Source organism: Vombatus ursinus, unplaced genomic scaffold (genome assembly GCF_900497805.2).
Source record: "Vombatus ursinus unplaced genomic scaffold, bare-nosed wombat genome assembly UNPS02010193.1, whole genome shotgun sequence".
In the NCBI taxonomy this organism is placed as follows: domain Eukaryota; kingdom Metazoa; phylum Chordata; class Mammalia; order Diprotodontia; family Vombatidae; genus Vombatus; species Vombatus ursinus.
This window is the reverse complement of record NW_020949971.1, coordinates 2,133,623-2,147,587: the sequence shown is the minus strand read 5'-3', so window position 1 is coordinate 2,147,587 and position 13,965 is coordinate 2,133,623. Positions and strand designations below refer to the sequence as shown.

Below are 13,965 nucleotides of genomic sequence, written 5' to 3'. Positions count from 1 at the left end.
ATGGATGGATAGATGGATGGAGGGATGGAGAGATGGATGGATGGATGGGTGGATGGGTGGGTGGATGGATGGAGGGGAGGATGGATGGAGAGGTGGATGGAGGGATGGAGAGATGGGTGGATGGAGAGATGGATGGATGGAGGGGTGGGTGGATGGAGAGGTGGATGGATGGAGAGAGGGATGGATGGAGGGATGGATGGTTGGGTGGGTGGATGGATGGATGGATGAAAAGGGATTTATCAAGTGCCTAGCACTGTCCTAAGCACTGGGGATACAAATAGAAAAGATAAGACAGACCATGCCCTCAAGAAGCTCACACTGTAATCGCAGGAAATAAATCATGTCACAGTGGCAGAGTAGATGGGAAGAGCCGAAGCCTTGGGGAGGATGACAAGGCCCAGAGGACTGTGGTGAGGTCTGGTGGTCATCCATCTCACTGGAGGGTTTGTAGTTGGTGATGCCCACAGGCCTTTTGTTCTTCCTGCCTGGTGGTGTCTGGGCCTCCCAAGCTGGGAAAGAACAAAGGGAAAGGAAGGGAGTAGAGACCCCTGGCGGTACTTCCCCCTTCCCCCCACAATGGTCCTGATGGGGCCTTAGGGCCAGGGGTCCCCGGGGGCGGGGGGTGGGGACAGTTGTCGACATGGGGAGCTCTCCCTATGAATCAAGGCAAACAGCGCCCCCCGCCCCACTTCCCTCGGGGAAGGCGGAGGTTAGGACAGAGAGGGACGTTTCCTGCTGAGGCTCAATAGAAAGACTGCTGGCTTTGGGGTAAGAGGCATGGCTTTAGGTCTTGGTTGTCCTGCTAAGGATGTGACCTTGGCCAAGTCCCTTCCTCTCTCTGACCCTCATTTCCTCCTCTTTAAAATGGGCTGGGGACTGATGCTTAAGGGCCCTCCCAGATCTGCCCAAGACGTGTAACCTTCACCGTCCGACATCGGGCACCAGATTCTTGTAGGGCACTGGCATGTGAAGACCTTAGGGATTCCATGAGAGGGGCCCCAACCTTCCCTTGGCCTCTGACAAGCTTTGGTCTCTCCAGGCCTCCCCCCACCCCCAGGCTCTCTGTTGTACCAGGGGCTGCTGTTCTTGCTGTTGTCCTGGGGGAACAGGAGACTGGAGACAGCCCCTCTAGAAAGGACCTGTGGGGAAGGAGCCCAGAGCAGGAGAGCTCTACTCACTGCCCCTCCCGCTGTGGCCGGGCCACACCTTGCTGACCCAGAAGCCACGTTCTCTAGAGTTTGGCTGTCCTCCTTTCTCCCTCCCACTCAGGCCCCCTTGCTGCCCCAACTCCCTACCCCCAACCGATTGCTTTCCAAAAACTCTGGGCAGAGCGAGCGAAGAGGCTTCCTGGGTAGGAAAGTAGGCCTGGTCTCAGCAGAAACAGGGAGAGAGCCAGAGAAAAAGAGACAGACAGACACAGAAAGAGACAGACAGAGACACAGAGAGAGAAGGAGAATGTTCTGGCCACTGCGGGCAGCAGATAGCTCCACCCTGGCACTGGGTGCTTTTTCAGAATTGGTTCACAGTGAACACGTAACAGCTCAGCAGGTAGTCGAAGGGGCCAGGAATCAAGGCCTCTCTCCACTGTGGAAGCCTTCAAGGAAATGCTGTGACAGCTGGAGCTGGGCCAATCCCAGATTTAGCTGATCAGGAGGCAGAGTTTAGGGGAGTATTTTTAGCTCTGGGATTATTTCTTCTCAGTGACAGATAACAGTTCTGACACTGGGCCATTAAGGAGCCAAAAACTGTGCCCTTGACCTTTTGTTCTCGCCCCCACCTTCCTCTCCCCCTCTCTCTGCCCCCTCCTTCCCACTCTCTCTCATTTCTTCCTCCCTCTGTCGTCCCACCTCTTTCTCTCCCCCTTCTTGTCCTTTCTCCCTCTGTCTGCTCCTCTCCCCTCCCCCTGTCTTCCTTTCTCCCCCCCATCTCTCCCATCTCTGTGCGCGCATGTGTGCACACACACACACAAACACACACACGTGCCCTGCAGAGGCTGCTGGGGCTAGTCCATAGAAAGACCTCACCTGGAGATCCTGGTCCCTAAGGATCTGGCTTGGCCAGAGGGGAGGGTGTGCTGGTACATGTCTCCATTTGTCTCTGGGAGGAGAACCCCCAGATGCTGCCTGCATGCCAGCCGGGGTTGAGAGTGGGCCAAGCATGCCCGGTCCCCAGCCTGGGCCCACGTGCTCCACCTTTCTGGTTGCTCACTCTCAGAGAAGATTAGGAGACAGGGATTCCAAGCCGTCTGTCACGTGAGGCAGCAGCAGACGCACACAGTGGGTCTCTATGGAAAGGAAATGAATTGCACTTCAGGCTGAATGTTCAGTGACAGGGGCAGGGTAATGGAAGGCCAGAGTGAAAGTGGTACTGCCCCCACCGTGGGACTGGAGGTGGCTAGCCGTGTGACCCTGGGCAAGCCCCTTCCCTGGCCCATGCCACAGTGTCCTCGTTTGTAAAATCTCCTGTGAGGTCCCTTCCCAGGCAGACAGTGAGGCAAGCAGGCGGCAGCGTCCTCACTTAAAGGAATCCCTGTTTCCAGACTTTGGTCCCCACTTCTTCCTCAGAGGGGTAAAGGGAACTCTTCTTAGGAGGGCTTACTCCTGCCAGCCACCACTCGGGGGATGAGGCCGGAGGTCCCTGAGAGGGCACTGAGTCTTCGGCCCCCTCTGAGGACCCAGGATGCAAGGACTCAGTCCCTTCAGGACTTTTCTGGCCATGTTTTGTAGGTACCCCAAGTCTAGGGCCCAAAGGGACCCCCTCCTAGACCATCCAGGCCAGTGCTCTCCTTTTACAGGTGAGGAAACTGAGGCCCAGGGAGACTCAGTGACTTGCCCAGTCACGCAATCCATAAGTAGCAGAGGAGGGATTCAAACCCAGACCATCTGATGCCAGAGACAGCCCATGTGCTCCTGTCACAGGCTCTGGTCTGTAGACCAGGGGTTGACTCGTTCTTTGGCTCTGTGGCCCCGGCAACTTATAAAATGCCTGGCACCCAGTAGGCGCTTACTAAGTGTCTATGGAATTGAGCTGAACTGAAGCTTCCTCTTTGCTAGTCGACGGGCTTCCTTCCCCCATTAGGGAAGCCGTGTGACCCTGGTCCTGCAACTCCTCGAGGGCAGGCCCTGTGGGTCACTGGGCCCTCCCTGAGTCTCAGTTGTGTGCGACTCAGTTTCCTCATCTGTAAAAGCTAGGTGTTGGACTAGACAGCTCTGGACTGATGGGACAGTGTCCTCTCTGTGCCTCCGTTTCCTCCTCTGACCCCGGAGGCCGCTCCTAGCATTAGGCCTAGGATCCCGGGCACCACCATCTTACTCAGCTAGGCTGCTTCCAACGGCAGGTCACACGCTGCCCCCTTGTGGTGCGCTGGATGGAAGGCCTGACTCCCACGGGTTGTCCAGTCGCTTGTTGATGAGTTCGGTTTGATGTGTCCCCCGAAGCTTCCGGGCCCCCTTCTCTTCCCTTAAGGGACGGGAGGGGTACATGGTGCTGCCTCATGCCTCAGTGGCACAAGGTGTGGAGCAGGCAGGAAAAGGAGTTTTTCCAGTTGGGGGTGGCAAGAGATGATCCTTTGAGGAGCAGGGTGAAACAGCCGCGAGTGAAATCACCCCCGCCAGCTGCCGTGGGCTGCGTCAGCGAATCACGTCCTGAAGGTCTTTGAGCGTCCACAGTCGTGGCACCATCAGATGCTGTGAAACAACGACTGTAAGAGTCCTAAGGCGCCCTCCACTCCAGCGCCAGCCCTGCCATCCAGACCTCCCTCCCAGGCTTGGCTTTGCCTCGCCCCAAGCGGCCAGTCATTCTTCTAGGGACTTTGGACCGCCATCGCACGCGTCCACAGCTATCTTCCGATCACTGGAGGTTTTCAAGACTCTCTCTTCCCTGCCAGAGGTAGGATAGGATACAGCTTTCAGGAAGGAGCGCCCAAAGGACTCGAGGGCCCCAGTGTGAAGGACCACTAGTGAAGCTGGGCCAGCTGGTGTGGCCATTGGCTTCCTTCCCCTGAACTGAGAAGATGGCGCTCACCCACTCCCAGAGGCCACTAGGGGGCACCACAGTGCATAGAGTGCTGGGCCTGGAGTCCAGCCGCAGACACTCACTAGCTCTGTGACCCAGAGCAAGTCATTTAGCCTTTGCCTCAGTTTCCTCACCAGTAGTATGGGAACAATGATAGTACCTCCCTCTCCTCCGTTATCGTGCGGATTGAATGAGGTATCGGTTAAGCACTTCGCAAGCCCTTGGGGACCCGGGTCTGGGCATTAGTCACTCCTCTAAGTACTGGTCCACCTTTTCTCACTGTTTTCACCTGTGTCCTTGTCAACAGCAGCAACTTTTGAGGGCAGGTTCCTCCAAGGCCTTCTGCCCAGGGAGGCGACTAGTCCCGTTTTTGTCCTCCCCGTTCTACAGAGGGGTAGTGACTTGCACAAGGTCACCCTGCTAGGGGGTAACAGAGCCCACCCTCCACCCCAGGACTTTGGGTTCCACAGACAGCCCTCCCTCCAGCTGGGGAAGATAGAAACCCGTTACAAACTCAACCAGCGGCCCAGAGGCGATAGATGTGGAGCCAGAGGCCGCCGAGACCTTCGTTTTTACGGATGAGGGCACTCGCTGCTCCAATCCATACCCGAACAGGCCTCTCTACCCCCTGGAAGACAAGCGACCATTAGAGGTTAATCTGGGCTGGCTGTTGGGAGTGGTCTGTCTGTCAGAGCTTGGAGACCACCAAGGATGGGGAGCTCACTACCTCCCAAGGCAGCTGTGCCTCTTTATAACTTTCTCCATTATTCCTGGCTCTGCCCTTTGGGGCTAAGCAAAGCAAGTCCAATCTAACTCTTCTCATGATTATCCTTCAGTTATCTGAACATAGCTCCCATCTCCTCCCTGAATCTTCTCTGCTCCAGCCTAAACACTCCTGTTTTCTTCAAATGATCAGATGCTAGGAAGACGACAGCATTTATTAAGCACCTACTGAGTTCCAGGCACCATGCTAAGATACCTGCACTGGTGATGGAGAGAAGGGCAAAATCAGACGCTGCTTGCAAGGAGCTCACTTTTTTAAAATATACAGATTTATATAGTGCTTTATTTCCCCCAACTACCTGTAAAAACAGTTCTAGCATTCATCGTTTTTTTTTTAATTTGCGTTTCAAATTGTATCCCTCCCTCCCTCCCCTGCTGAGGAGCTCACATTCTGGTGGGGAAGACAACGTGCCCAGCACTGTGTCTATGCAAGACAAATGCAGTGGAAAGGGTTGGAATCTCGGAGGGCGGGGGGGAGCAGAGGGGTGGGCCCCCCATAAATGCATGTGTCCCCCTCCCCCCAGGGCCTCCCGCCGGCCCCCCACTGCCACTGAGCATGCGTGACCAGGCTTGCTCTGCCTTGCAGCTCAACGCCATGGCCAACCGCGCCGCGGGCAAAGGCTACGAGAATGAGGATAACTACGCCAACATCAAGTTTCAGTTCATCGGCATCGAGAACATCCATGTGATGAGGAGCAGCCTGCAGAAAATGCTGGAAGGTGAGTGCACCCCTCCCTGCTCCCCCCCACCACACCTGGGCCACCGCTGACCGTTGCGTTCCTGCTGCGGCCGGGCCAGCGACCCACCAGGACGGGGTGCCCGGAGATGCCTGGGGACGCAGGGCACCGGTGTCGTCCCTTGTGGGGCACTCGATGGCTCTCCTGATCTGGCCAGGGCAGCTCACAGACCCACCAGGGCTGGGGTGCCCGGAGATGCCTGGGGATGTGGGGCACCAGTGTGGTCCCTTGCGGGGCACTCCATGGCGCTCCTGCTGGGGCATGGCCAGCCCACAGACCCAGCAGGGCTGGGTGCCAAGAGATGCCTGGGGACACGGGGTACCGGTGTAGTCCCTTGCAGGGGCCTTGCCACATCAGGGCCAGGCGGTCTCTGGGAAGGAGTGCTCCTGTGAGCAGGGGTGGCCCTGTGCTTCTTGTACTTTTGATGGAGTAAGAATTGAGGCATTATGGGATGGTGCAGAGAACCCTGGCTCTGGAGCCAGAGGCCCTGGGTTCAAATCGCAGCCCTGTTCATCACCAGCTGTATGACCTTGGGCAAGTCTGCAGGCCTCAGTATCCTTATCTGTAAAATCAGGGAGAGGAGTTTGATGCCCTCTGAAGCCCTTGCCAATTCTAGGTTGTTGGACTTTGGATTTATTTGGGTGCCTGTCGGGTTAAGGGATTATGGATGGGTTGACCTGGAAGAGACTTTGGAGGCCGTCTGGCCCAACTTCCCCGTGACCCTCTCATTTTATAGATGCAGGCTCTGAGGCCTAGGGAGGCCCCAGAGGGCTATGAACCCAACAGAGAAAGGCCAGCAAAGGGCAGTTGTCCCTGGCCATGTGGTTGTAGCGGACATTTCCTGAAAGGGCTGGCACCGTCCAATCTCTCTGAACCTCTGGACTGAGCCCTATCTGTCTGTCTGTGCTGGTGGTCCCCACGCTGTGAGACCCTGGGAGGCCTCTAGCCCAGCCATCCCCGAACAAAAGTCATTTCTTGGCAAATTCCCAGCGGGGCAAGCGACCATCCAGCTTTTGGTCAGAGACCTCCAGCAGGGGCAGCAGGCCCCACTCCCTCCCCAGCAGTCCATTCACTTCAGGCTAACGTGAATTGTTGGGAAGCTTTTCTGGGCTGAAGTTCATAGGATCAAAGAACTTAGAGCTGGGGAGACCTTCAAGGCCATCTGGTTCAACTCCCCCACTTTAAAGAGAAAGAAAATGAGGCCCAGACAAGGAAGTTAAGTCAGTAAGCATTTCTTAAGTGCCTGCTATGTGCTAAGCACTGTGCTTAGCAATGGAGATGCAAAGAAAGGCAGAGCAAACCAAGTCTCTGCCTCCAGGTCACAGAGGAAGCAAGTGACAGATAGGATTTGAACCCAAGCCTTCTCCCTCCAGATTTAGCCCTCTGCCCTTGTACCACTTTGGGACAGCAGGTGAGGTGAGACTGAGTCAACAGAATGAATACCCAACAGCTTGGATAGAATCTCTCAGTCGGCACCATTGGACCCAAGCTTCAGCTACCGTGATTGTACATGGCCCAGATTGTGCCGGTCGGGCCGTGCACTCTTCTTCTAACAGGAGCAGGCTGCCAGGGTCATACTTACCAGTCTTCGGAGCCCACCCGGATAAACATAGAGACGGGCCGATCGGGAGGTGCAAACACTCGAACTTTATTCAGAGGCCATCACAGCAAGGCCAAGCAGGAAAGCAAGAGCAAGAGAGCAGGAGCAAGAGAGCAAGCTCCGACCCTACCGCCCCTTATATACCTTCCTAGCCCCTCCTCCTCAGCCCACCTACCAGTGAATGATTGTAGGATCAGATACCGGAAGGGGATGTCTGGGGTTAGCACTGCACCAAGGGAGAGTACATGACACAGGAAGCTGGGCCTAGATACAGGAAGGAGGCGTCTGGGGTTAGTGCTGCACAAAGGGAGAGGACGTGACACAGGAAGCTAGGCCTGGATACAGGAAGGAGGCGTCTGGGGTTAGTGCTGCACAAAGGGAGAGGACGTGACAAAGGAAGCTAGGCCTGGATACAGGAAGGAGATGTCTGGGGTTAGTGCTGTACCTAGGGAGAGGACTAGACAAAGGGAGCTCGTTCTCTGCCGTCCCACTCCCACGTGGCACAGCCCCCTGCCTCGGGAGCGTGAGCTCCGGTTACTTCCTAATATCCTGTCCCTGCCCCATCTTGCCACAACCCTCACGTGGCAGTAGCCAACATCAGACAATCCCTCACACCAGATACTCGTGGTCTTAGCAGGCACTGGAGGAAGACAGGAAGCAGCTCCCAGAACTGAAGCTAGTGTTCTAGGCCTGGTTTGACCAGACACAAGAGCAGGACCAGCCCTAGTTCAGGCCTCTCTAAAGGCAGCCCCCGTCGCATGGGCTTTTGGGGCTGACCTGTGATATTGCTGATTCATATCATGCATGCGGGCCACTGAAATCCCCAGATCTTCCTCCAAACTGCTGTCTAGTCATGCCTCTCCCATTTTGTGTGTCACAATGCTTTTTAACTTGAACGCAAGCCTCTACATGGATGCCCAGTACATTCCAACATGGAGCCCTAGAGCCCATCTCGAGCTTTGGAATCCCACCTGTCATGCAGTGCACTGGCACTTCCTGCAGCTCTGTGGCGTGGTCACCTTTGACAAGTGTACATCTGTTCCTTTATCGAGTCACTGAGAACGTGTTAAACAACCCGGGGCTTCCTCACCCTCACCATGTGAACTGCCCGCCTCCATGTATGTTCCTGCCTAACATGAATGTCCCGTTGGGCCCCTTCTTACACATGGTCACCAGGAGCCGCAGCCTCCTTCTGGCCCCTGGCTGTCCGACGCCCATTACCCTTGGGTCACCTGCAAGTGAGAGGCTCCTAAGAGCATCTTCTTCTATGGCTCAGCACTGTCTAGCATCACTCAGAAACAATTTCTGTTACTAAGATGGTGTCTAGGACCAGAGGCTGTACAACTTCCCAAGTGTTACCCCATGCCTTCTCTTACTCTTGTTTGGGTCTCAGCGCAGTCACTGCCCAGCCACAGTGCTTATGGTCACCGTGGCTACACCTGGTAATGGATTAAGTCCTATAGACTGTACATCATAGAGTGCACAATCCATCTCTTTCATTCACTTGATTTTCCTTGTATGGATGGCTAGAACAGTTCATTCCGAATGAAATGCATTTTGAATCCAATTTTGTTCAGCAAACATTGATTATACCTCTATTTGTGTGCCAGACATTGAGGAAGGAGAAGGGAAAGACATAAGAATTTATATAGAGCCCACTTTGTGCTAGGCACTGTGCTAAGTGCTTTTTAAAAATTTTACAAATATTATCTCATCTTATACAAAGACAAAAATAAAATAGTCCTTGCCTTCAAGAAGTTTCTTTTCAACTAGAGGAATACATGATATAATATACATGTATATATATATATGTATGTATGTATATACAGAGGGTAACAAGATAATTTGAAGAGGGAGAGACCAGTGTCCAGGTGGGCAGAGGAGTCAGGAAAGGCTTTAGGGGGTAGCCTCTGAACTGAGCCTTGAAGGAGACTAGACAGAGGTGAGGAAAAAGTGAATTCTGAGCAGGGGACACAGCCTGTACAAAGGCATGGAGATGGGAAATAGGAGAGATTTCTGAATTTAGAGAATATGTGACAGGTCAATTTGTCTGGAATATAGACGACATCAAATAAGTTCAGAAAGGCTGCTAGGAATGAGATTGTGAAAGACTTTGAAATGATAATTTGTGTTTATCCAGAGGTAAGAGTGAGTCCCTAGAGTTTAATGAGTAGGGGAGTGACATGACATGGTTAGACCTAGTCTTTAGGAAGATCATCCAGGTAGCCACATAGAGGATGTTCTGACGAGAAACTCTGAAGGTTCTTCTCCTCCCAGATGGATACTTTTGTGGTAAATTAGGCCATAGTTTGTCTCACTTCTTACCTAGCCCTTAGTCAATGAATGGGTGTTGCCTCAGACAAACTGAGACCTGGGAAAGACTTTAATTTAGAAAGGCCAAGGTCATGCACTGCAGCCCGGGTCATTCCCAGTCATCTGGACATTTGTCTTCCCACTGGATGTTGATGACTCTGGAGCAGAGCGTGTGGCTGACTGAGCAGCTCTGTCTCACTTAAATCCAATTCATATGCAAGTCAAGATGTCACCCATGATGTCATTGGTCCTCTTTGAAAACCAAGGATGAATAACAACTACAACATCTGAGTGCATTAAGACCCTTGACTTGTTAGAACAAATATCAAAATTAGTGTGAAGTTAGACAAAAGAATGGGGGGAATAGGAAATGCAGCTGAAACAACTCAACCTTGATCTATTCAAACAACAGGCTGATGAGGAAATTTAGGTAATGGATGGTAGAAAGGACATTTTCATTAAGTAGAATAATTTTTCAGAGTTGTTTAAACAATGAGATTCAGCTGTCATTACAAAGAAACCAAAAGAGCCTCAGAAGTGCCTCAGTCAGCAAACTCTTGACTTACTTGTCAGTCAAAAAGAGGTATCCATCAAAGGCAACACCAGTTTGCAATATAAACTCTTTTGTGAAATATGCAAAGGATTTTAGCAAATTAGAAACAATATTTCATAAAGTGGAAAGAATTAGCAGAAGGTAAAAGCAGTTTAAAGTGAGCCAGGTGAGACATTCAACTAAGTAAGTCATTCCAAGGGCATTAAAGGTAAAAATGCAAAAAGGACAACAAACAGAAAAAAAAAATGGAAAAGATCTGCAAAGAGTTGTCACTGTCAATAGAGACACTATACTTGGACTTGAACATCATAGTTCCATATGTGCTTTTGAGGAGCCAGAAATGGTGACAGAAGAGTAGAAAATGAGAAAATGTAAGATGAGAAAAGTAGCAAGTAGCAAGATTAGACCAAAAATATACAGACAAAATCTGTGCCAGAAGGGCCCCGACTGGGAAGGCATTGAAGGTTTAATTCATAAGGTATTTGAAGGAGGGAGGGAGAGAGAGACACACAGAGAGAGAGAGAGAGAGAGAGAGGGAGACAGACAGACAGGGAGAGAGAGAGAGATGGGGGAGAGGGGAGAGAGAGAGGGAGAGAGAGAGGGGGAGAGAGAGAGAGAGAGAGAGAGAGAGAGAGAGAGAGATTATCATCAAGTCATCAACGACTACCCCATATGCCATTGCAATGGCAGGTGTGGGCGCTGAGTGCTAGCATATAATAGCAGAGTCAGCCATCCCAGCTTCTTCCTCTGCTTTCTTCCATGGTAGAGAACAGACTGATATGATTAATTACTTAATTAAGGGAGGTAGAATGTATTGTTTGGCCAATAGATGATGCTCCAGCAACCTGAGCTGGTTCTCAGGTTCAGTAGAAACCTAGTGACTTCATCTGAAATTTGTCCCCAAAGTTTCCAAAAAATGAAATCCCTCTTGTCTTTGTTCCCACTCAGCCCCCATTTTCCTCAAACATGCCCCCTCAATTCATAAGATTCAACAATAACTACTAAGAGTTATGTGATTTTTTTTAAAAATTAAATTTTATTACATTTTCAGATCTATTTTCTCTCTCTCCTGCCTTTCTGCCCTCTACCCCCAAATGAGAAACCAAGAAAAACAAAATCTCCTGTTACATCATATTAACTAATTTCTGTCTTGGCTACGTGTACCCCTCCTCCCCTCTTTCCAGTACCCTTTTATGTAGAGTGTAAGTCTCTTGAAGGCAAGGACTGTCCTCCTTAGCGTATTTGTATCCCCAGTACTTAGTGCAGTGTCTGGTGTGTATATGGTAAGTGCTTTCAAAATGCTATTCCCACCCCCTCCCAAACACAACTAGGAGGCGAGGCCCGGTGGATAAAGCTCAGAACCGGGAGTTGGGAAGACCCAGGTTCAAATCTTGCCTCATATGCTCCCTAGCTGGATGTTCCTGGGCAAGTCAGTCACTTCATCTGCCTGCCTCAGTTTCGTCATCTGTAAAATGAGGATAATAATAGGACCTACCTCTCAGGGTTGTTGTAGGGCATACATGAGTTAGCATGTGAAGCCCTTTGTAAACCTTGATGTGCTACATGAATACTAGTTGTTATTATTACTGCTACTACTGTTATTGTCTGTGATGTGACCCTCCAAAGCTGCTGCTCGTGGGTGGGGCTGTGCTGATTGTCTCCCGCACCAGTCCGAAAGGCTGATCATCCATAGATCCAGGAAGAACAAGCGGGTGAAGACAGTGAGCGCAGCTGGCCTGACCTCCCTGGAGCTTGTCTGGGACAAACCACAGGGAGAGGTCAGGATTTGGGTCCATGATTGAATGGGATGGCGAGAATGAGCAGGACTGGCCTCAGGAATTTTTCAGACCCCTTTCATGGTGCTCAGAGCCTCCCATCTGTTCATGCCAGTGTTGTCCAGCGCCATTATCCGGCCAAAGGACGGAGCTCCCAGGGAGCTAGATCTGGAGTTGGGAGGGACTTCAGAAGCCCTTCGTCCAGCTCCGTCCTTTTAGGTCTTTTTCTTTTTTGGGGGGGGGGTTAAGTGACTTGCCCAGGGTCATGCAGCTAGTCAGCTCCATCATTTTAAAGATAAGGAAGCTGGAGCCCAGGGAGTTAAATGACTTGTCACACACACGCGGTAAATGTCAGATAGGCTTTGAACCCAGGTGCTCTCGCTTCCTTTACCTCGTACCACACACTGGTAGTCTTTGAAAAACTGAAAATGAGCATCGCAGAGGGCAGTGGAGAGGGGTGTGGTAGGTGGGAGCAGGCCTCACCATAGAACATGAGCAGCTTTGAAGAGAAGTGGGAGTGAATGGATGCCAGGAGACAGAGAAGATGCCTCGGTCACGTGGCAAGGGGGAGGCATGGCGGGTCATCCGCTGGTACCTTCGGGACATCAAGAGAACGTGAGGAAGGTCACGTGGTCCTCCCATGGTGAATTTGCGGGAGACTGTGGACAAGAGTCACCCTGGATGGGCGAGCTCGGAGACTGTGAGAGTGGACATGTGGGTTGGGGGACATTGACATGCCCCTTGTGTCCCTTTTGGGGTTTTACTGACATCTGTGATTTTCCCCAGTTGTCGACTAGCCTGCCCTCTTTCAGACAGCTTGAGAGTCAGTATCTCAAAAGGCGCTGCTCCTCTTGGTCTTGTAGAACGCCGCTGTGTTTTGGCTTTCTTGCAAGACATTTCTACTTCTTTAGGCATCACACGGGGAGCTGTGACACGTCGGTCACATTTGGGGCTCCCAAAGCGGTGGTTCTGCTGTCCCAGAATCCCAGAATTTCTGCACTGGAAGGGCTCTCCATGGCCATTGAATCCAATGTGTCACTGAATAATTAAATCCCCTCTGCTTCTCAGCAGAGCGTAGGCTTTCCAGCTTTTGCTTGGATCCACCCACCCAGTGGGGAGCTCACTACTTCCCCAGGGGCATGTTTTGGTTCTGGATGGCTCCTGTTGTTAGGAAGTTTCTCCTCTCCTCCAGCCTCAACTTACCTCTTTGCAACTTTCAGCCCTTGCTCCTGGTCCTGCCCTCTGTTGCCAAAAAGAACGATCACTCTCCCATAACCTTGCAATATTTGAAGATGCGTCTGCCCTCCAAGCTATCCCATCACTGATGGTGAAAATGGATGCAATGTCCGATGTCGTCCTGACACATCTTCGTCATCCCTCTGGGTTTCGTCTTAAATACTTTGGGAGCGATTTGACTTAACAGGGCTCCTCACCAGGCATTTGGTGGACTGCTTTTCTTATTATTACTTCTTGCTGTTTTATCAGGAGATTCTCCTGTTAACCTTCCACTGTCTTCCTCGAGTCTTGGAAAGAGCGGATGGTGTGTGTCAGTATTGCCTTTGGCTGCCACGTCTCTCAGCTTGGCTAACGTGGTTTCCAGGCTCTTTGCCCCTCATTATGGATATTGCTTTACATTGCTTAAACTATCATAAGAAACGGTGCTCTCCTGTATTGATGTTTATCCATTTTCCGTCCTTTGAGATCATTAAAAAATAGCCAAGACGGAGTCGTGCTAACTTCATTTCTGTATCCTTGTCATCTTGACTGTAATTTTGCATCCACTTTGCCTTTGCTCTAAGAGTTCAGAGGCCTGGCTGGGCACAGGACATCTGATTCAGGAATGGTTCCTACAATTAGTTAACCAGCATTTATTGTCTGGGACGCAATCCATTTCATTTTCTGTGCGTCACTTTTTTGGTGCTGCTCCTGTCTAGGCCGGGCCTTCTGTCTTTCTTCTTGAAGATGGTATTCATGACATTTAAGTGTGAGATTACTTACCAACCTCCGACTTCTTTGCTGAAGCATTTTTTCCACCATTTTCTGCTCTGAGTCCCCTCTGAGTGTCAGAGTCGCCAAGGAGGGGAGTGTATGTGATATAACCGGAGGGTCGTGTTACTGAGTTCTTTGTAGAGTTTCTTCGCCTCCTCGTCTTTTGTGGGGTGTGTTGGTGCCTGCACTGCAGTGATCACC

General features: G+C 51.6%; 1 protein-coding gene across 1 annotated transcript in view; it reads left to right on the top strand.

Moving 5' to 3' along the window:
• MTMR7 (myotubularin related protein 7) overlaps positions 1–13,965 on the top strand; it is a 57,422-nt gene that overhangs the window by 25,430 nt on the left and 18,027 nt on the right. Inside the window, exon 7 of the mRNA XM_027853696.1 lies at positions 5,384–5,516. Within this exon, the coding sequence (XP_027709497.1) occupies positions 5,384–5,516 (133 nt within the window). The remainder of the gene's footprint in view (positions 1–5,383; positions 5,517–13,965) is intronic.